The following is a 23,490-nucleotide window of genomic DNA, read 5'->3' as shown; positions in this document are numbered from 1 at the left end:
GTTCTTCACAAAGGGCAATGAGTATGTGAGAAGGAAAGTATACTGTCTACTGTATGTTAGATAGTAGGTCCTTCTGAGTGTGGGTACCAATGTAAGGAGTTCACATGCCTTGCGTGCGTGTGTGTGAATACTGTGTATCTTATTTACTGTGAATTGCTGGGCCTGTCTGGTCAATGCAATGTGTTACCATGTCTGTAGGTAGACAGTCTGTGCCCGTGTGATTCAGGTGACTCTTTCTGTGTGTCTGAACTCGGCAAATGATAACTGAGCTCCCGTCTTCTTGAGGATTTCCCTCTCCAGACATCTTTCCCTCTAAGTAATCACCCGCTAGACCATACCTAGCACACACATTTTTGGAGTCACTGTACAAAACACAAATCCTCTTTCTTTTGCAGGTAAACATCTTCTCCCCTACCACCCACCAAGACAGGGTTTCTCTGTGTAGCCCTGGCTGTGCTGGAACTCACTCTGTAGACCAGGCTGGCCCCAACTCGGAGATCCTTCTGCCTCTGCCTCTTGAGTGCTGGGATCAAAGGCCAGCACCACCACTGTCTGGCTGGTTAAACTTTTTTGAAAGACTGCTACATCCCCTCTTATATCTCCTCACTCCCAACTCTCACTCACTATTGCCCCTGCCGATCTGTTTTCGTCATCAGTGACCATGCGAAAGTTAAAGCAGCCTCCTTTGGATTTGATGGGACTAACCAAAAATATTGGGTGGGTGGGTGGAGGGGAAGACAGGAGAGGCCCAGAGGGCCAGAAGAATGAATGGAAATATGCAGCTGTGGGTGGTGGGGTGGGGTGATAGGGTAGGATGGTGGGGTCGGGGGGGGGTGGGGAACCTCTAGAAAGTCCCAGAGGCCTGGGATGTGAGAGGCTCCCAGGACTCAATGGGGATGACCTTAGCTGCAATGCCTAACAGTAGGGAGAGGGAACCTAAAGAGACCACCTCCATATGTAGATGGGGCCCCCAGTGGAGGAATGGGGTCACCAACCTACCCTCAAATTTTTGACCCAAAACTGTTCCTGTCCCAAGGCCCTCAGCACACATGCAGCAGGGGACTACTTTGCCTGGCCTCAGTGGGAGAGGATGTGCCTACTCCTGCAGAGACCTGACGCCCCAGGGAAGGAAGATGGAGGGTGCAGGGTGAAGAATTCTTAGAGGGTGGACCAGGAAGAGGGGCAACATTTGGAATGTAAATAAGACAATTTTAAAAACTGTGTTTTGGGGACAGGTTTTACATAGTTCAGGCTGGCCTCCACTGCAGCTGCAGATATGCTGCACTGGCTGCACTGGGTCTCTTCACTGTGTGGGTCCCCGCTCTTCCTGGGTTCACCTTACTGACCAGGTCCTATTCTATCTCCTTTGCCTGATCTTTTCCCGCTTGACCTCTAACTCTGGGTCCTTGGGGCCAATGTCTCCCTAGACGGCTTCACTCCAGTTGGGGCTTTCTATGCCATATATGCTGTCTCTGAACAGCAGGCTGGGATGTACCCCCATTCCTCCCGGGCCTGCCACAGCAGCCTCCCAACCGGTGTTTCCACTGGTGTGCCTCTATCCTAAGGCTGTGCTGTGCAATGAGCAGAACTTGGCTGGCTTCCCCACCCTTACCAGCAAGGCTCCTGGTCGTTCACTTTAAAGCAGCCACATTAATGTCTGGGATGGTCTTCCCCTAGTATCTGCACATGCATTGTTAGACAAAGACATTGGGGTCTCAAAGTCCAAGGATGTGCCTTCCCGTCTCAAGACATTGTTTTGTTTGAGACAGGATCTCAATGTATCCCAAACTGACCTCCAAATCATCATGTAGCTGAGGATGACTGACTCCTTTGACTCTACATTCCAGAGCTGGGAATTCCATACCTAGTTTTCACAGTACGAGACAACCCCAGGGCCTTCTGTATGCTAGACAAGCATTCTACCAACTGAACTCTCAAGGTTTCTTCACCATAATCAATATGTACAAAAGAATACGAGAATGAGGACATATATTCTCCTTTAACAAAAACTTTTGGTCTGGCAAGACATTTGAATATTAAAATTATGAGATTGCCAAGCATGGTGGCACATACACTTAATGCCAACACTCAGGAGAGACAGGCAGGTGGATCTCTGAGGCCAGCCTGGTCTACATCTAGCCAGTTCCAGGACAGCCAGAGCTATGTAGATACCATCTCAATAAACAAACTCTCAGACTCTGTGAGGTGGAAAGGAAACAAGGTGCATACATGTAGTATTTACATAATATTGGCCAGTCAGATAGTAATCAATCAACCAAAAGTTGATAAACTGTTTATCAACCTTCCTTGAACCTATTTTCAACAACTTTTTAGTTCTGGGTAACTTTTCCCAAGGGAAAGTTCAGATAGTCATCAGTCCTATTTTAGGATAAAGTTATCGCTGAGGAACTTGCCTGATGCCTGTGATATCCCAAAATTTTAGTTTGTTCATAACTGTTTGAGCCAAGTCTCCCTTCTCTGGCCCTCACAGGCCTGCCACAGGAAGGCTTGATCCCAGCAGGGGGAGCAGGTCCTCCCTCCCATCCAGCTCTTGGCTTCTGCTGTGCCAGCGTAAGTGCTGGTGTATGTGCCAGCGTATGTGCCAGGGTATGTGCCGACTGCTGAGTGCTGTAAGAAGCATCCAACAGAGCCTGGGCATTCGAGTCCTCCTTCTTCACCTCCTCTGGAGCTAAGAGCACTGCAGCTTCTGACTGGCTGGGACTAGCCTGAGGGAAGAGATGACTAACAACAGATTTATACACTGCTTCAACTCTTCCTCTTGTGCAACGCAAGCTCGGAACTAAGCAGGGAATATTTAGACTGTGTAAGGCTCAGGACTTTCAGAGTGAGTGAGCTTATGTTTTAAGGCCTTTGTGCTTTCTGAGAAATAACCACAGTAGTAAGAAGTTTCCCAGAATCTAACTAAATGGACCCTGAGGAACACAAGGAACTCAGACGGGTGTGGATTAGGAAAAGCCTAGTACACCAAGGCAAACAGTTCCAAGTTGGAGGCCAGCCTGGTAACCACTGTATGGTTCCAAACATGCTATAGAGGCCCTGCCTCAAAGCCACAGACTTCAAGATTTAGGAAGCAGAGGGCAGAAGCTGGTGACTATGTGAAAATAGCAAGATAAAGGGAGGCTTGAAAACGGTGCAATGTGGCGGCATGAACTGCACTGAGAACAGAAAAGAAGACGAAGCCTGAACAAAAGCTAGGGTCAAGACGAATGTACCCATGTCAGCTTCTTGGTTTGGGCAAATGCACCCTGGTTGTGTAAGACACCACGATAGCAGAAACTGGGCAGGGAGGGCTGTAGGGAAACTGTTATTGTTATAACGTTTGTTATAACTTATTGTTATAACGTTCTGTAAAACCAGTTATTCCCAAATCAAATTCATTTAAAAATGAGGGCCAGTGAGGTGGTTCAGCAAGTTAAAGGTGGTTGTCACCATGTCTGAATCCCAGGACAAAGCAGAAAGAGAAAACTGAAACTGCAGGTTCTTCCCCCACCCCCCATTCACAGCCACACCCACACCCACACACCCAGTTTTGAAAAAGTTAAATGCTTAGGTTACTGGCATTGGTAGCAATAAGATGAAATACTAGATAGGCTTGGAGTGGGCAAGTGGTAAGGTCAGTGTTAGACATGTTGATGTCCCTAAAGCTGAGGTTGCAATATCAATGAATAAGTTGATCTGTAGCTCAAGAGACCTAGGGTGAGGATAAGCTGGGCTTGCACGAGGCTGCCCTGGGGACTTGTACGTCGAAAGGCAATGGTGAGCCTTTCACTCCTGGTGCATCCTTTGTGGACCAAGGTTAGCAATGATTGTGTTTTCTGAGCACTTCGCTGTAGTACGGAGTATATCACTACACATATATCACTGCATAGAATACTCGAGACTACTATCAACTAGGTCCTCTTCAACCACTTTACAGAATGTGTTTCAGAGAGCTCCAGCCAGGGAGCCATGAAGAAGCAGCTGTGCAGGCAGATGCCCAGCGATCTAGGAACCCGGCAGAAGGTTCAAAGCTCTTCATGTGGCGTTGGAGGTAGAATCACTTGTGATGACTCATTTCTCCGCCCAGTTCTCACTGCACTAAACACTTAGCATCAGTGCATAAGGAAGCCTGTAAGCTCCAGAACCACCCTTTCCTTCAGGATTGTGAGTATGAAAGAACAGGCAGCAATCTCAGAAACAGATGCTTCTCAGGCAAACCAAAAACCTAGCTACATATATGGTATTAGTCTTATTTTTGAGTCAGGGTTTCTATGTGTAACTTGGACTGTCCTGGAACTAGACCAGGCCGGCCTCAAACTCAGAGATCCACCAGCTCCTGCCTCCTGCGGGCTGGGATTAAAAGCATGCACCACCCACCGCTCAGCTTCTGTATGCAGTCTTATCACAGATGCCAGGTGTGGCAGTGCACAGAGGCAGGAGGATTGTGAATTTAAGGACAGGGTGGACTACATGACAAAACATTATAAAAGATAGTAGTGCAGAACTTGATAAAGCAGGTCTTAACCTTAGTCTAAGGCAAAACGGTATTCACAATGTTCTCGGTGAGCAGCATCAGCAAACGGACTAGATGTAAAAGGTCAGGTACTATCCATCCGGTCATGAATCATGACAGCAGGACCTACTGGCTTGTGTTTTAATAAAGCCTACAACAAGCTGGGCGTTACTGTACACACATCACCCCAGCACCTTTAGACCCAACACTTGTGAGGCAGAGGCAAAGGAAAGGGGTGGATCTCTCTCTGTGAGTTCAAGGCCAGCCTGGCTTACAAGGTGAGTTCCAGATCAGCTTGGGCTATACAGTGAGATTCTACTGAAAAACAAAAAGAAAATCCATGCACAGCTCTTGAGGTGAAGGTATGTGACGAGGAATTACGCAAGCATGACTATCTAAGTCTGATCCCCAGAACCCACATAAAAGTGGAAGAACTGACCCCAGAGCGCTGATGTCTGACCAAGACACGTATATAAACACATTAATCTTTTTAAAAAATAAAAAATTCCACCTTTTAGAAAAAAAATTCAAAAAACCTTAAAAAAAAAACAAAAAAAAAAAAAAACAAAACCCAAGCCCTTACGTTATGAATAGCCAGAGTCCGATGCTTGTACTCTACCACTGCTACCCTGTGTATACTCGTATTTTATTTTTGGAAACTATTTTTATTTTATGTGCATTGGTATGTATGTGTATCTGCGTGAGGGTGTCAGGTACCCTGGAACTAGAGTTACAATTATGATTCACCATGTGGGTGCTGGGAATTGAACCTGGGTCCTCTGGAAGGACAGTCAGCGCTCTTAACTGATGACTCATCTGTCCAGCTTCTACTTATATCTTTAAAAACAGGAAAGAAAGCTGGACCCTGGCTTGATTGCCTGGACTCACATGACAGCTCACAACCATTGGTAAACTCCAGTCACAGGGGATCCAATGTCCTTTTCTGGCACCAGGTTCAAACATGGTGCACAGATAAACATGCAGGTATACATCCATATGCCAAAAATAAATCATATAAAAAGCACACAGGCAAGCAAGCTGGGCCTGACAGCAAAAGCCCATAATTCGGGGTACTAGAGAGGGGAAGGAGGAGGGGGAGGCAGTGGCAGAGGCAGAGGCAGAGGCAGAGGCAGAGGCAGAGGCAGGAAGAGGCCAGCCTGAATTCCACAGCCAGTTCAAGGCTTAGGCAAACTAGCAAGACTCTGTCACAAAACGAAAGTAAAAGGAGGATTGAGGATGGAGCTCAGTGGCAAGGGGCTCTGGGTGCCAGGCTCTGGGTTCCATCCTGATAGCCCCTTTGCCAACACTCAGTACAAAGACTGGGCATAGTGAAGCAGGCCTGTATTCAGTTTTGGAAAGTGGAGAAAGAACAATACCATAAAGGGTTGAAGAACATCCTTCTTGAACACAGAGTTGAAGCCCAGCCTGGGCTACATGAGATGCAATCTCAAACATGTAAGACATTAGTAGCTGAACTGTCCTCTGAGAAACTGATCAGAGTAAAATAGGAGGACTATTTTCTTGCTATTTTTGCACTGCTGACATCTACTAAGTACATTAATGAATCAACTGCACAAGATTTAAGGGTGAGGACGTAGTTCAGTTGGTAAAATGCTGGCCTATAAGCATAGTACCTGAGTCTCAGCCCGAGAATACCTGGTTTTTTTTTGTTTTTTTTTTTTGGTTCTTTTTTTCGGAGCTGGGGACCGAACCCAGGGCCTTGCGCTTCCTAGGTAAGCGCTCTACCACTGAGCTAAATCCCCAGCCCCGAGAATACCTGTTTTTAATAAAACCAAACTGGACTGTTGGTGTGAGGCGTCAGTGTTTCTGAGAATAACACCCAAGGCTGTCCTACGGCCCCCACAGTGCACACACATATTTCAACATAATGCAGTTTATTTTTTCTTTCTTTCTTGTTTTGAGACAGGATCCCTCTACATGATCCTGGTTGTCCTGGAACTCACTATGTAGACCGGGCTGGTCTCTCACACAGAGATCCATCTACCTCTTACTTCTAAGTGCTGGGGTTAAAGGCACGTGCCATCATGTCTGGCCAACAAAAAAGATTTAAACTTAAAGGCAAAAAGACCCACTGCTCTAGAAAACAAGCAAGAGACTGAAAGAGCTAGAGGGAAAGAAGCTGGACTGTGGACAGAATTGTGAGCTGGCAAAGCCACTTAGATCATTAACATAGGCAGACAGGAAGGAGCATCCTGGCAGGACCATAGCCATCCTTCCAGTTCCTCTGTAGTGCGATGTTGGTAAACTGAGGCCAAACCAGAAAGCTCAATTTAGCTGTGTTCAGCTTTATTTTGAATTAACCATCTATTGAGAGTGAACGTCAAAAGAGTAGAAAAAAATAAAAGGAACCCATCAAAAAAAGGTCCCTGGTAAGTGGGAGGGAAGAACATGATGTTAGGAACTCCGCTTAGTGAAGGTAATGTTCTCCAGATTGTGGATGCCATCTTTGTCAATGACCCGAACGCTGAAGGTGGGCAGATTCAAGATGAAGCGCTTCTGGAGCTGCAGGGACAGGAGAGAAATCAGTCAGCAAACATTTACTGAACAGGAACTACGGGGCAGGTTCTGCTCTGAGAGAAAATGTCAAGCGTAAAACCTCTCTTTCTGTGAAACTGAATCCATATTCTACTACAGCAGCTAGTTCCATGTCATGGAAATGTCTAGACAGCAGCTGGAGGCTGACTGAAGCTAGTGACCAAGACCTGTGAAACGCAGCTGTGAGCCTGCCTCTGGCCAGTCAGCTGCTGCCCAAGACAATCCAGTATCTATCCCCACAGCCTGCTACCAATCAGTCTACAAGAACACACTCGTCTCTTTAGAAAGTCTTCAAGTAGTAGGCTAGCAGGGAACTGAGGTCTCAACAGTTTATATAGTCAATTCCCTGCATTAGCAGGACAAGATAAGGGACTGTGAGGAAACGGAACCCAGCAGCCAGTACTCTGACCATGTTCACCCAAGTTACTTGGTTGTCAATTAAAGCAGGAGACTCAGTCTCTACCTACCTACAGAAGATTCAGAATTGGGTGCTGGGTACTACCAGGGAAAAGGAAAGTTCCCCCAAGATAATTCTCACACACAGTGAATTTTGAGAATCACTAGTCTGGATGATCCAGAAAGGAAGTGTAATTAACTTAATTTAATTGTAATTAAATTGTAACTTGTAAAACTGACCCATAAGGGAGAGAATAAGCCCACATCAACCTCCATTACTGGTAACAACTTTACATTTGGTCAGAGGGTATTTATTATTACCTTCTGGCAAGGAACAGAAAAAAAGCAACCAAGACCAGGAAGGGTACTTTAGACTGAGAGAAGCCATTCCTTTAGGATCCCCTGGGAACACTCACCTCCTCCAGACACTTCCTAAGAAGCTCCACTGCCCTCTCACGTGAGATAGCTGGAAGAGAACACAGAGGCTGAGTGCTGAAAGCTGTCTGTGTCCAGCACTCAACAGCTTGTTTCAACTTCCTCAGGTCGGCATGCCACACAATTGGAAAAGACAAAACATATCCAGCCTTCTAGCCTGCAACTGACTCACTCCACATGCAGAGGAGGGCGCCCCAGACCCAGTGCTCCCTTGGCCGAAAGCCATTACAAATTGATTTGCTACAGAGGAGGGTAAGCATGACGGAATTCTGTCTCCTGGCCTGGACCTGCCTCTAAAGTCCAGCAGCCAGCCTCTTTTTTTCATGGCTCACCCTCACTAGTCCTTTAGTCCAGGGCTTAAATCAATTCCATCTGCTTTTGCCAGCTGCAAGTCAGGAGAGGGAGGACAAGGCCGGTGTTCCACCCTCACTCTCCCAGCTGGGCCTCAGCTTAACAATGGGAAGACAATTAAGAGGATGGACTGAGACTTCTAGACGGGACCCAAAGGGATTGTTGGTAGGCATGGCAAACTGGGATGACATATTATGCATTAGGCTTCAAGGGTGGCTGCTGGTTATTTTGGTGGGGGAATCAGCTGTATAACTGACAGATTATAGTCAGAAGACAGTCACCAGGAGGCCAGGCTACTTCTTTTCAGGATGTGGCTTGGAGCTCTAGCATGGCTGAGGTTGAGTTTGAGGGCAGCACCAAAAAGAAAAGACTATGCCAATTGTCATGATGCTGACAAGGAGATGTGAGCGTAAGGAGAGAGTGGTTAACTGAGCTGCAATATTAGCCCATGACAGCTGGATTCAAGTCCTGCCTGACCACAGTGGCTACAGAGGAGCATAAGCTCAGGGTCAGAAGACGGAACTCAACAGAAAAACACTGCCTATCCCAGGGTTTGTCGAGCCTGTCAGTTTAGGTACAAGGGAAGAAGAACAATTTTATATGCAGGAGGGAGTAGTCTTCAAAAGCTCTGATGTTTAAACAAAGAAGTCCTCACAAGTTCAATACAGACATAGCAACTGCTCAGCTCACTTGTTACAGCTGAGATGTCAACATCACCTAGGGAGGACGAATGTGAGCGAAGCTAGAGAACCAGACAAGCAGACAGAAGCCTCTCACTTATGCTGACTTCTACTCCAGCACCGGACACAGTACTACCATATTTTGGTTGCCAGGAAGACTTTTATCAATAAGGTTTGTGAAGACTGCACTGATCCACAAAACAGAGAACAGGTTCCAGAGAGGGGCTGTCCTCTATCTAGGGCATAGCCAGCCAACTCTAAGGTTCGACAAGACCGAGAAAAGCTAAGGGCAGGGCTGTGTACTGCTCCCTCCCTATAGTGCTAGTACTTACTTGGTGTGTAGTATCGGTCAAGGATGCTGAGGGTCAGGAAGGCACCATAGCCATGAGCTGCAAAAGGAGCCTTGGCCAAGGCTGCTAGGTAGTCCATGTAGTAAAGTGCTGGCCCCTCATGCTCGTCATAGCCAGCCAGGAGGAGGTTCACATGATAAGGGGTCTGCAAAGGAAAGACATAGCAAATTGTGGGTGAGAGTAGAACACAATGATGCAAACAGGAGTATTCTGGCTCTTGACCAGTAAACTTAGCAGAAACTGACTATCACAGTGGCAATAAAAATAAACACCTAGGGGCTGGAGAGATGACTCAGTGGTTAAGAGCACCGACTGCTCTTCCCGAGGTCCTGAGTTCAAATTCCAGCAACCACATGGTGGCTCACAACCATCTGTAATGGGATCTGATGCCCTCTGGTGTGTCTGAAGACAGCTACAGTGTACTCATATATATAATAAATAAATAAAATAAAAAAAAAAATAAACACCTACCCGGAGGCCTTCTAGTAAGGTCAGAGGTAAAGCAAAAAGCTTTTTATTTCTATTTAAAGCCTATGGAAAAGAACCTATTATGGGCAGTTGAGATGGCTCAGCAAGTAAGAGGCCTGATGATCTGAGTTTGATCCCTAGAAGTTATCTTCTAACACTCACACTACACACACACACACACACACACACACACACACACACACACACACACACACACACGAAGGGGTGTTAAGAGCTTGATATAAATCACTTCAAAGGCTTAGATGCTTTTGGGTCACTTCATTGATTAAAACCAAGAGCCTGGAATAATGGCCCACACTTAAATCCCAGCACTTGGGAGACAAAGGCAGGCAGATCTCTGTAAGTTCCAGGTCAGTTAAGGCTACAGATTGAGATCCTATTTCAAACAACAACAACAACAACAACAACAACAACAACAACAACAACAAAGAGACAAACAAATACAATTATGTGTCAGGCCAGAGACGGAGTCCAATCGTGTCATTCAAAATAAGCATGCTAATGAGCCCAGGACTTTAGGACTGGAGCCAGCCAGGGCAGCACAGTGAGGCATATCTCAAAAGCAAAAAAAGCCCCAAATACCTCATCACCAAAAGACTTGGTCAGCAAACAATGTATCAAACAGTAAACTGTATGTTCTATAACAAGGAGAAGGGAGTGGGTGGAAAGGATAGACGCACGCAGGTCTCGAATATTTAAGTTGGGGTCACTAGACTTCTCAACAAGGTCCATGATGACAAAACGCAGGCGCAGAGAAGGTATAGCATTTTTGTTTTTAAACTGCATTTATTTATCGCATACATGTGTGCATGTACAACATTTTTCTTTTCTTTTGGAAACCTCCATGTACTCACTGTATTTGTGTGTCTGAGGAGGTTGGAGGACAACTCTGTGGAGTTGGCTTTCTCCCTCCACCATGTGGGTTTTGGGACTAAACTCAGGTTACCAGGCTTGGAGGCAAGCACCTTTTCCTACTGAGCCATCCATCCCTTTCTAATATAACAAGACACCTTTAAGATGAATAAAATCTACTTTTCATCAATGAAACAAATTAAAAAATGGTTGTAACTTGCATTGAATATCTGTTCTTCATACCTCTAAGTGCAAAACCATGAATTACTCCAGTGAACCTCGACTAAGTGTGCCTTGCTTTCATTTCTAAAGGATTAATTACCTTTCTGTGTCAGCTGAGCATCTGTCATATTAATCCTGTCTGTGTGCAGGGAGTAGTGGTGGGAATCCCAGTTTGTGGGCTTTCTTTTTGTTTATTTTTGTGTCTGCTTCAGCAGCATCAGGGAAGCCTTGCCTGTGGTTTATGCCCATCCCTATACTTAATGCCTGTGTTCAATAAGATGAAATATCATGGAACATGAAACTGAAACAAGCAATGGGTCCAAAAGGGACAGGCCATCTTCTCTGCACACCAATCAATGTGGGCACTTGGCAGTTGAAGAGACTCAGAGTAGAGCACGCAAATATACCTGCTGGAGTCCTACTAGCCCAGCCGTGTTACTAGGTAGGAAGAGTTGCTAGTGTCCCTGGAAAATTACATGAGCTCCAACTTCCAAACAGGTGCCTATCCATGGGATAAAATAGTACACAGCTCACAAAAGTAAGATTTAGTCATTAATAGTCGGGACTTCTGGGACCGTAACTGCTGGCCCACCAATCACATTTCCAGTTAAGTGAGCTGTACTCAGCCATGCTCTGGAACTGTGCTTGTGGCGGGGATATTACCTACACCTCTAGGATGTCAGCTACACCCAACCTTCTGATAACTCATACCTTGAATGACAACAGAGATCTGCTTAAATTAGCTAAACATAAAAAAAAAATACATAAAGTGTGAAAAGAGCACTACAAAGTCTGACAGACATAGAATATTGTGATGTTCTTACAGTTAAAATTAGGAGAGGAATTGGGGATAGGGGATAAGAAGCCAAGTGTCTTCGATTAGCATTCCTCCCCAAGAGAATTCATGAGAGTTTGTTTCTTTTTTTTCGTTTTTTTTCTTTGGTTTTTGAGACACGGTTTCTCTGTGTAGCTTTGGATGTCCTGGAACAAACACACTCTTATAGACCAGGATGGCCTTGAACTCACAAAGACCTACCTGCCTTTGCCACCTGGTATGATAAACTTCTTACCTATCACAGAATAAGTTTAATATATGCTCTAAGTGTATAACTCACTCTTCCCAACACCGTGTAGCTAGAATACCCTTGGGACAATTAACCAAACAGTTTTAGCAAGTTGTATGGTATATTGGGAGTCCACATAGGCACTCAAAGAGGCCGCAAGCAGCAGAGTCCAGAAATACTCTATCGAATAAGGCTGTTGCCCACAGTACGAGATTAAATCATGTTTCAGAACAATCACATTACTTAAGAGACATCACCAGAAGATTTTACAAGAACCCCATTTAAACACAAGTTCAGAAACAACTGTTTCTCACTTGATCTACATAATATAATTTATTTATGCTTAAGCATCTCATATACACTGAGTGAAGTTGTAGTCAGAAACTATAACTTGTGGTATAGAAGATAACTCACAAATATTGTGTGACTTCGAGTTACCGACTTCTGCATGTGTGAGATGTTGAAGCATAAATAAGTGGTGTTATCTAGACCTAATTAAGTCAATACATCTGTGTAACAACTTGCAGTTTCAGAAATTCTGACAATGCTCCATCAAAGACTTCTGACTTACACTAGTTTGTTAGTTTTTCTTTAAGTTTCAAACAAACTTTTGTATGTTGTCACTTTCCCTGAAATTAGATCCATTCTAAGTAATTCATTTGTGTGCTATTCTGAGTGGTTCTACACAACAGAACCACTAACAGTTCTAAGTTCCTACAGCTCTGTTCTACTCAACAACTTACACAGCTGTGACTTCTTGTGGTGTGATCGGGGAAACAGTATACAATTTACCTATCCACAAATATTTCATATATTATAAACAGTACTTCTGTCTTGTTCAATGGCATACAAGTATACAGCCTGTAGCTAATAAACATTTGTTAAATGAGAACTAATACACCAGAGACAACACTGCACGCTTTAACATACGTGCGGTTAGTACTTAATATTAAAGCAAACATTAAGAAAACAACTGAACCAAAGCAAGGATGTAGGGGTTGGGGATTCAGCTCAGTGGTAGAGCATTTGCCTAGCAAGCGCAAGGCCCTGGGTTCGGTCCCCAGCTCAAAAAAAAAAAAAAAAAAAAAAAAAAAAAAGCAAGGATGTGTGCATGTCTGAATGTATGTGTGTGCACCACATGTGTACAAGAGCCCTCAGTGGTCGGAAAGAGTATTCAACCCACTGGAAGTGGAGCTACAGACAGTTGTGAGCTGCCACGTGGGTGCTGAAGGCTGAACCAGGTCCTCTGCCAAAAACAGTGCTCCTAACTACTAAGCCTTCTCTCCAGCCCCAAAGGCCCCATTTCTGAGAAGTGTTTCAAGTTTAAGTCAAATGCCTACATCTCCATAAGTAAGATTTGTTACTTCTCTTCCCAACCTCTCTCTAGACATGAGTTGCTAAGGATAAAAAAACAACTCAGGAAGAAACAGGCAATGTAGCAAAGAGCTGGACATGAATTGGAATTATGGTTCTACTAGTATTATGTGTTACTTTAGAAAAAGTCTGACTTCTAGAATCTCAACTAAAATAATGCCTAGTACAAAGGGGCTGCAGTAAAGGGTCAGAGAAAACTCATGGCAAATATCGAAAACAGAGGCTTTATAAGGCTGGGTAAGTGATGGATATTACTAATCTATGAAATTAAAAGTCAAAGTAATTAGGAAGCCCAAGCACTCCTGGCACAAGGCAAATTCCTTCCAGGATGTATCTTTAGAAAAGGATTCAGAGAGAGTTTACTAAAAGTGCCTGGCACATTGCAAGTAAAGTAGTAAATGAAGTTTCCTAATCTCAGTGGGGCCGTGGTGGCACACACCTCTAGTGCCATCATTCGGGAGGCAGAGGTAGGCAGATGACCTGTGAGTTCAAGGCCAGCCTGGTGTACAGAGTGAGTTCCAGGACAGCCAGGGTTACACCGACAAACCTGGTCTTGAAAACAAAACAAAAGTTTTCTAGCCTTTCCTTCATAGGATTCTTTACTCACGCCCTAAGGTTGACGGTGATATTAGACACGGTGTTATCTTACTGTGTTATGGTCAGTCTACTCTAGGTCTCAAGAAAAAATATAGACCCACCTTTGGACACCTCATGAACACATATTAAGTATTTTCATACTGTTGTCTCGTCTCTTGCATGTGTCTATCCAAAGGATCAGGCATCACTTTCCAGCCTATGTACTTTTCCTTGCACAGTATTACATGGAAGACTCTGCCTACTACTGAGATGTGCAAACACCAACGACAGGACCCAAAATCCCATCTTCTACCAAGTAACCTCTAGTCTGTCAAAGCCTTAGACAAAGTGAAGTGGTCTGTGGTGGAGACCTGTGCATTAGGTGACTAGACATGTTCTATAGCAAAGGCTGAGACTGAGTGTTATATATATTTTAACCAATGCAAATATCCAACTGCCCATCTTGTAAATGAACCCATACATTTAGTTAAGGTACTCCCTATTAACAGCCTGAGAATCACCACTAGTGCTTTATAAACACCAACATGCTTGGTTTTAAACTGTGTATGATATACAAAGGGAAAAAAAATCAAATAAATCATCCTGGGACTTAAAAATAGCTTTTAGTTTCTGGAATAAGATATTGCAAAAACTTTTGCCTTTCACTTTTTGGGAAGCAGGTGGAAACAGGGTCTTGTTATAGAGCCCTGGCTGGCCTGAAACTCATCAAGTGGATTAGGCTGGTCTTGAACTTGCTATGAACATTGTCTCATCTCTCCAGTGTGTGGGGATTATGGACATGCATCATAATACTAAGCTAAAAATGTTGCCTATGGGCCAGGAGGTAATGTTCCATGCCTGTAGATCCAGCACTCAGGAGGTAGAGGCAGAGGCAGGCAGCTCTCTTGAGTTTGAAGCCAGCCTGGTCTACAGAGTGAGTTCCAGGACAGCCAAGGCTACACAGAAAAGCCCTGTCTCCAAAAAAACAAAAACACAAAACAAACCAAACAAACAAACTTATTCCAAGTGTGTGTGTTGAGGTGGGGGGTTAGACAAATATATTCTCTTAAAAAGTACATGATAAGCTCAGTAAGCTTATCTACCAAGTGAAGAGATCCAGACCATTTTAAGATTTCCTGAGGCTTAAATAGATGTGAAGCACACAGTGCCATGCCTGATATGCAGTAATATAAAACCTAACTACCCCACCTGCTCATTTTTAAGATCTGACTAGATAATACAAAGATCAAGAAGATGCTATCAGAGAATATAATTATCTACTTTCTTATGGCTGCCAAAGGGATAACAGTTAAAGTTAAATTATCTTTTATGTACTTCTTCCTGCAAAAGCATCTTTGTACTCCCGAGAACTACTGAACGGAGCTCCATTCTCTTGTGATTCTTGTACATTTGGGAGTGGAGAGTGTGTATCATACATAGAAACTTTACTTAAATTAGATGGAACATTTCCTTCCTTCCAACTTTTGTGAATACAATTCCTTGTCTGTTTCCTCTATCATGAAAACGAAACACTGTAGTGATTAAGAAGTGCTTGAAATTCCATAAATTTTACAGCTAAGGAGAACAGTTGTGACAAACACACTGAAACAACAAAATCAGCGACTACAGAGTCTGGGCGGTGACAAGCAGCGGTGTGACATCTGGCGGAAGCCAAAGTCACAGCAAGGGGGAGAGAGGTGGGCGTGAGGAAGCATCCTGCAGAGCGTGGACACAGAAAGGGAGAGGAATTGACAGTCTTCTTTTGGAGCCAGGCCAGCCTCTGCCACCTCTAATTGAATGGGATGACATTACTATGACTGAGGACCTGAAGAACAGTTTCTTTGGGGCCACGTAGCACTTTGGAATCTAAGCAGTGTGGGAAGCCTACTTCTATGCCTGGTGGGTCAGTAATGTGGAAGTCGATACTAAACCACCATGGGACAGATGAGATGAGCATCTTAATTAATGGACTTCTAAATATTTTAAACAGACTATATATATGTGTGTGTGTGTGTGTGTGTGTGTGTGTGTGTGTGTGTGTGTGTGTATGTATGAATACTGTGGCCATTTTGGGGGTGGTGGTAGGAACTAAACCCAGGGTCTTGTGAATGCTAAACACATGCTCGCACAGAGATCCTCCAGCCCCACGCTTGGTATTTCTTTTAGTCCAGCAGACTGCCAAGATTCCATCTTTTATCCTAAGATATCTCATAAAATATAGTTTGTACGTTTGGAGATCTGAGCTCACTGAGCCTCTCCAGCATTCCTCTTACACATGGGGCTTAATGCTCAAAGAGGAGACCGCGGCGGACATGGGTCCCAAGAGTCAGTAGGGCCAGAATTCAGGCTTCCCAATTACTAACTAATTCCTGTATGCTTTCCCAGGAGACCATTCTGCCTCCACAAAATGGAAACAAGGTCAAATTAGGCAAATTCAATATTTGGTGTGAATTTCACACTCAAATGTTCCCCAATTTTTTTATACCAGCACCTATTGTCCTGTGGCCAATAATATCTTAGGTCTTTTTTTTTTTTTTTAAGATTTATTTATTATATATATAAGTACACTGTAGCTGTCTTCAGATACACCAGAAGAGGGCATCAGATCTCTTTACAGATGGTTGTGAGCCACCATGTGGTTGCTGGGAATTGAACTCATAACCTCTGGAAGAGCAGTCAGGTGCTCTTAACCACTGAGCCATCTCTCCAGCCCTTTTTCTTTCTTTTTTTCGGAGCTGGGGACTGAACCCAGGGCCTTGCCTAGCAAGCGCTCTACCACTGAGCTAAATCCCCAACCCCTAATATCTTAGGTCTTAAGGGAGCAGGTTTATGTCATAGCTGTAATTCTTCTAAAAGCTTCCGAGCATCTGTAGGAGCTGTTCAATAAATCCTGATGACACCAACTGCTTTGTTGAAATCTATTTTTAACCTTCATTACTAAGCAAACTGAATCAATTATTATTTTTCTACACCAGTGCTCTGAACTTTGAATCAGGAGCTTGTTTTCAATAACCAACAGAATTTACTAACTTTGGGTGGTTCCAGAGCATAATTTAAAAATTCTAATTCTTCCATTTTAATAGCAGATTAAAAAACTTGTCTATGCGTGAATGCCACAGTACACACATGGACACCTGTGGGAGTCTAGTTCTGTCTTAATACCATTTAAGTTCCAGGAGTCACACTCAGGCGTGACGGCAAGCATCCTTACCTGCTGTGCTATCTCACTAGCCCCAATTACAGATTTTCACATTTAACAACTTCCAATTATTGTGATTAAATAGTTTTAGTTAATCTAAAATATTATGGCCTCTACTCTTCTAAGAATCATTTCCATTAAAGAGGAGTCTCACTAACCCATGTTTGCCTGAACTTGTGGCAATTCTGTCTCAGCCTACCAAGTGTTGAGATCACAGGCGTGAGACAACACATGCAAAGAAGGCCATGTGTAGAGCCAATCTCTTCTAACTTTAAAATTCAGCTACCCCCATGGACATTAGATTTAAGGCCAGCCTAAGCTGCCTAAGATCCTTTCTTAGAAGGAAAGAAGAAAGAAAAAAAAAAAAAAAAAAAAGAAAGAAACATCAATAGTATGTAATCTCAGAGGAGAAGTGAAAATTTATCATTTTAGGACAGTAACTGTTTTTTTTTTCTTTCTTTCTTTCTTTCTTTTTTTTTTTTCAGAGCTGGGGACCGAACCCAGGGCTAGGCAAGCGCTCTACCACTGAGCTAAATCTCCAACCCCAGTAACTGATTTTATATGTATGATGAACTAGGATAAAATGAAAGGGACCATTTGAAAGTACCCTAGTAGTCTAGATGGCAGATACTGAAGACTAACGTGCGACTGAAGGGGAAGGGGGTAGTTATGAGGTGCATGTAGAAGGTGAACTGGTAAGACAGAGTAACTGGAGAACAGAAAACGTAACAGAGTTAAGACTTTCTTTCACTAAGGGGTGATAGGTGACAGCCAAAGTCAGTGGGACTGAGGACTGAATGAAGAAGCAGCCAGTGAGGAGGGTTTCCTGGAACCAACACATACACACCCTCCCATGTGGAAGAGTAAAGGACACACCAGGACACACGGCAGAAGTGCATGCAAGTTGCTGTGACAGCACAAACAAGCTGAGGGTGACATTCATGTGAGGAGATGGGGTGAAGGGCACAGAGAAAACTTCCCTGATAAATGCTAACCCGAGTTTAACCAGAAGTGAAGAGCCAACCACGGGAAACACAAGCATTCTCTGAAGAGGATATTAACAAAGACATGGATATAAGAAAGTCCTCAAGGAAGGTCGGACTCCAGTTATCAACTGGCTAAGAGATGGAATTTGAAGGCAGTTTCCCTCTTGATCCTTAATCTGACTGATAAAAGAAAAAAAAAAACCCACAAGTTTAAACTAATTAGAAAAAGAATCTTACACTGTTTCATGAATAAACTTATCCACGGTAACACTAAAAACTGTAGCCAGTCACAGCACTCAGGAGGTCTCTGCAGGAGGACAAGCCCCCAGCCTTAGCTATACTTTGTTTCAAAAACTAAAACTAACCCGGGGAAGATGGCTCAGTTAAATTCAGTCTCCAGCACCCATGTAAAAAGGCCAGGCACGGCAGTGTGCATCTGCCATCCTGGTGCAGGGGAGGCAGAGTCAGAGGATCCTTAGGACTTGATGGGCAGCCAGTCTCTCTGAATCTAAATTCCAAGTGAGAAAGATTCCACCTTTAAAAACAAACAGGGAGGGGTTGGGGATTTAGCTCAGTGGTAGAGCGCATGCCTAGCAAGTGCAAGGCCCTGGGTTCGGTCCCCAGCTCCGGAAAAAAAAAAAAGAAAAAAAGAAAAACAAACAGGGAGGCAAACCAACAATCAAAAACAAGACAAAGAGCATTGAGGAAGACAGTCAATGTTTTCTGGCTTCTACCCATATGCACACACATGATCATATGCACATAAATTAAGGGTGGAAGTGGCCCACGTCCTTAATCCCAGCACTTGGAAGGAGAGCAAGGGTATCTCTGAGTTTGAGGCCAGCCTGGATAGAGAACTACACAGAGAACTAGCCAGAACTACACAGAGAAACCTTGTTTGGAAGAAAGAAAGAAAGAAAGAAAGAGAGGGGGGGGAGAGGGAGGAAGAAAGAGGGAAGGGAGGATGAGGAGGAAGAAGAGGAGGAAGAGAAGGGAAGAAGGGACGGAGGGAGGGGAGGGGCTAAGAATTCAGAGGACATGAGGTCAATCCCCAGCACCTATGAATGCTTACAACACCTTGTACCTCTAGCTCCAGGAGAGTCCAGTATCTCTGACCTCCAAGGCTACTTGCGCTCCCCAGCACCTGCACCTACATACACGTAATAAATCAATTTTGGCTTGAGAGGTGGTTCAGCACCTATTGTCCTTGCAGAGGGTCTAGGTCTGATCCCCAGCACCAACATGGTGGCTCAATTCCAGGGATCCAATGCCCTCTTCTGACCTCTTCAGGAACCAGGCACACATGTGGTACACAGATACACATGTAGGTGAAACATGGCCTCATACATTAAATAAAATAAGTAAGTCTAAAAATATTTAAACTAAGTTAAACCTGGGGCTGGAGAGATGACTCAGTGGTTTTGAGCACTCATTCTTGCAAAAGACCCAGTTTCAGTTCACAGCAGCCACACAGCTGTTCACCTATTTGTAATTCCAGTTACACAGAACCTGACGACATCTGATGACTTCCACAGGGACCAGGTATACATGTGGCACACATACAGAGTACAGAAAAACCAACTAGTCACACATATAAAACAAACTTTTAAAACTGGCTGGGTGGTGGTGGCAGAGGCAGGCAGATCTCTGAGTGTGAGGTTAGCTTAGTTTACACAGCAAGTTCCAGGACAGCCAGGGCTACACAGAGAAACTGTCTTAAAAGGAACAACAGCAGCCTCAACTAAAAGACAAAGACCATTTCAGATACTGCTCGGTGGTTCAAATTTTCCCTAGCATGTATGAGGCCCTAGGTTTAATCTCCAGTCTCAATGTCTATAAATGTTTATGTTACACTGAGAACAAAGAAAGCAATATACTTCAGATGAAATAATCAGGTCATGAGGAACGGCAGTGCTCATATGTATGAAAAGTTCCTAGTGAAGAGTATGTACTAAATAAACCTGAATTGTAGGAGCCAAAAAAAAAAAAAAAAAAAAAGAAAGGAAGGAAGGAAGGAAGAAAATAATTAAGTAGCATGTGATTTCAATGTTTATTTTAAGAAAACTGGACTTTAAAGTCTACCCTACAAAATGCTATCAATTTTATTTCTCTGAAGCCACTGCTAAGCTCGAGCTTAGTTGATTCTATTAAAAGCTGTAACCTTACTGTAATTAGAAGTTGAGAAATTTAATGAGTTGAAATGCAACATGGCACAGATGCCTTATTATACCAACTAGTTAACACAGTATTTGTTTTCTACATTAATTTTACTTGCTAATCAAAAATACTGCTTTCTCCCAAATAACATCAAAATAAAATTGCTGACCCTGCAATGGCAAAACCACCAAACGTTTGCGGCAAGGCCGCTTGGATCCTTTCTCAGGAACCAGTGGTTTCTAGGACAAGCGTAGGGTTCCACGTACACTCAAGTGGTTCCTAAAAACCAAATGCAGAAGCCATGCTTTGCTACAGACGCACACAACACCAGGTACATAGATGTCCATACTGAGTTGTCCATGGTACCTAGGAATGCTGACTGCATAACAGATTCATAACAGATTCATCAGTTAACAGACATTATCATGGTCTCCTGGGAAGAACGCTTAGAATACATATGTTGTCAAAGTTTTCAGCTGTCCACAGTCAAAACTCCTGAGGAAAACGACTGCTTAGGAACTGTTTTGTGAGAACAGTGTTCCCTGTCAACACCTCATATCCAATGTAAGTTATGCTACAACACACAGTGGGTCCGTGGCCTCATAATTCCTCTATTCCCTCAACTCTTTCCTCACACTGTCCAAAGAGCAGCCAATAATCTAACCAACAGCTTTTCAGAACAGCCAACTGCTTTTCTGTCTTGTGCTTTTAGATTTATTCTTTTTTTTTTTTTTTTTTGGTTCTTTTTTTCGGAGCTGGGGACCGAACCCAGGGCCTTGCGCTTCCTAGGTAAGCACTCTACCACTGAGCTAAATCCTCAGCCCCTAGATTTATTCTTATTTTGTGTGTCCGTGTTTGTCTCCATGGCGTGTACTATATATATTGGACGTATGCCTGGTGTCCAAGGAGGCCAGCAAAGGGAATCAGATCCACTGAGACTGGAGTTACAGAAGGTTGTGAGCTATGATACACATGCTGAAACCTGGGCCCTGCTTAACCACTCAGCCTTACTCACCAAACTACAGATTTTTATGTCCCAAGAGAATATGGCATCTATTTACATTTAAAAACCACCCTAAGGGTTGGGGATTTAGCTCAGGTGGTAGAGCGCTTGCCTAGCAAGGCCCTGGGTTCGGTCTCCAGCTCCGAAAAACAAACAAACAAACAAACAAACAAACAAACAAAAAACTTCAGTAAAGAAAAAAAGAAAAAAATCACCCTAAAAAAGAATTAAAAATAAAAAAAAATTTTAAAAAATCACCCTAATTTGTATGCAGTACCTTATTACGCCTGCTCACACCAACAGGCTCTCTCACACCTGCTTGTGCTTCCAGTTTTGTTAGACCACCGTGTGTACACATGTATTCCAGCATTTTCATTCTGCAGTGCAAGTGACTTTATACTTCTCCATTTCCCCATCTGAAGGCACATACTGAACTTTGTACCTGTTTCCTCAGCCCCAAAACACTGCTAGCTGGAGATCTGCTGAACGGATGACTACCAGTGATTAAAGAGCATCTTGGCTATGAGATCTCCCCTAGTCAAAGGGAACCAGAAAGGGAACTATGAGATTCTAGTACAACATTTCAATTATTCAGAGATTACTGAAAATATTGGGATTGGGGATTTAGCTCAGGGGTAAGCTTTTGCCTGGCAAGCACAAGGTCCTAATTTTGATCCTCAGCTCCCTAACACACACACACACACACACACACACACACACACACACACACACACACACACACACAGAGAGGCAATTAGCACACAGGAATTATATATATAACCTGTCTCTTCCCTTTCTTCCTTCCAGTCTGTTAATTATATTTACTAGAGTATTAACTTCTCTTTTTTAACTTAAAAATGTTATGCTTCCTTGCTCAGCCTTTCTTTTGTCTTTTCACAGATTACCCTTTTATGAATAACATGTAAACACATAAAACATACATGTATAACTTAATAAATACAATAGATACATATGTAACTACTTCTTATGTTAAGAAATAAAGTCAACTCTTCCTCCACTTCCAAACCTTTTTTCACTGTTTACATGCATTTCTGGCAGACAATAAAAAGGGTTTTGCGACCAGTTCTTTTTTTTTTTTTTTTTTTTGGTTCTTTTTTTTCGGAGCTGGGGACCGAACCCAGGGCCTTGCGCTTCCTAGGCAAGTGCTCTACCACTGAGCTAAATCCCCAACCCCACGACCAGTTCTTATATTCATAACACTATGTGCTTCTGCAAAGATAAAAAGAATCACGAAGAGGCAGGGGCTTATTGTGTTTCTGTCTGAGTGTTGGGGTTTGCCCACCACTGTGCCTATCCTGACGAGGGCACTGGTTTAAAGTAATTTTAAAAGGTGTGTGTGTGGGGGGTGGTAAATTGGTATTTCTAATGGCAAACACTTGAAAGATAAAGCATGTTCTTACTAAGCAGACACAGCTTTCTGCTGCTCTAGCCTTAAGTCAACCCTTTATAGAAAACCATGTAATTTTTAAAGACCCAAGTTTTAAAACAACATAAACTTAAACCAATTACTTATATTATTTCACCTCCATTGTGCTTGGGAAAGATATTTTAGGTGAAAAGTTGGCATTCTGGGATTGTACAATTCCAGCCATCCAATAGGCTTATTCCTTTCAGCCAGAACAGGGGTTCTCTCTGCTCACAGCAGGCATCCAACAGGGTAGCACATATATGCTCTCGGAGTGAGAAAGCAACGCCTTCTCACATACAACCCCCTGGAGAGAGATGGGGAAAGGGAGGGAGGACTTTACACCTGCAAACTCCTAACTCTATCAGCACTGGGGCTGGGAAAAACACCACATAATTTTTTTAAGAAGGGGGAAAAAGGGTTTTCAAATAAAGCTTATAGCTTCAAAGAAGAATCTGAAGCCATTTTCTTTTCCTTAGGAGCCAACAATGATTCAACAACCACTCTGTCTTCTTAATGGACTAAGTCAAACCCTAATGACTAAACAGGCAAACTACTTAAAAGACAGCTGTCAGAATTTTCACTCTGGTAGAAAAACACTGTAAGCATAGTGCTATCATATTAATTATGTACCTCGACTTCAAGGCACACCTGTCCCTGGGCCTTTGGATAATCAAAATGACCACTAAAAATAGAACAGAAGTATCTCCAATGGGGCAGACAGGAGCCATCCCCAATCCTAGGAGACTGCTGTGACCTGGGATATACATATGTTTTGCAGTACAAATGAATACCTATCTAAATGGGGCCTTGTTCCCAGCTTTTAGTCTATCCTATCGATGTCACAAACACACTTAACTC

The 23,490-nt window shown here is 43.5% G+C and overlaps 1 protein-coding gene across 1 annotated transcript in view; it reads right to left on the bottom strand.

Annotated features, from left to right (window-relative positions):
- Positions 1–6,800: 6,800 nt before the first annotated feature.
- Psmb2 (proteasome 20S subunit beta 2) overlaps positions 6,801–23,490 on the bottom strand; it is a 32,140-nt gene continuing 15,450 nt past the window's right edge. Inside the window, exons 4-6 of the mRNA NM_017284.1 lie at positions 9,264–9,426; positions 7,882–7,931; positions 6,801–7,036 (exon numbers count right to left, since the gene is read on the bottom strand). Of these exons, the coding sequence (NP_058980.1) occupies positions 6,929–7,036; positions 7,882–7,931; positions 9,264–9,426 (321 nt within the window). The 3' untranslated portion in view covers positions 6,801–6,928. The remainder of the gene's footprint in view (positions 7,037–7,881; positions 7,932–9,263; positions 9,427–23,490) is intronic.

Source organism: Rattus norvegicus, chromosome 5 (genome assembly GCF_021556685.1).
Source record: "Rattus norvegicus strain SHRSP/BbbUtx chromosome 5, alternate assembly SHRSP_T2T, whole genome shotgun sequence".
Classification (NCBI taxonomy): domain Eukaryota; kingdom Metazoa; phylum Chordata; class Mammalia; order Rodentia; family Muridae; genus Rattus; species Rattus norvegicus.
This window is presented reverse-complemented; position numbering and strand designations above follow the sequence as displayed.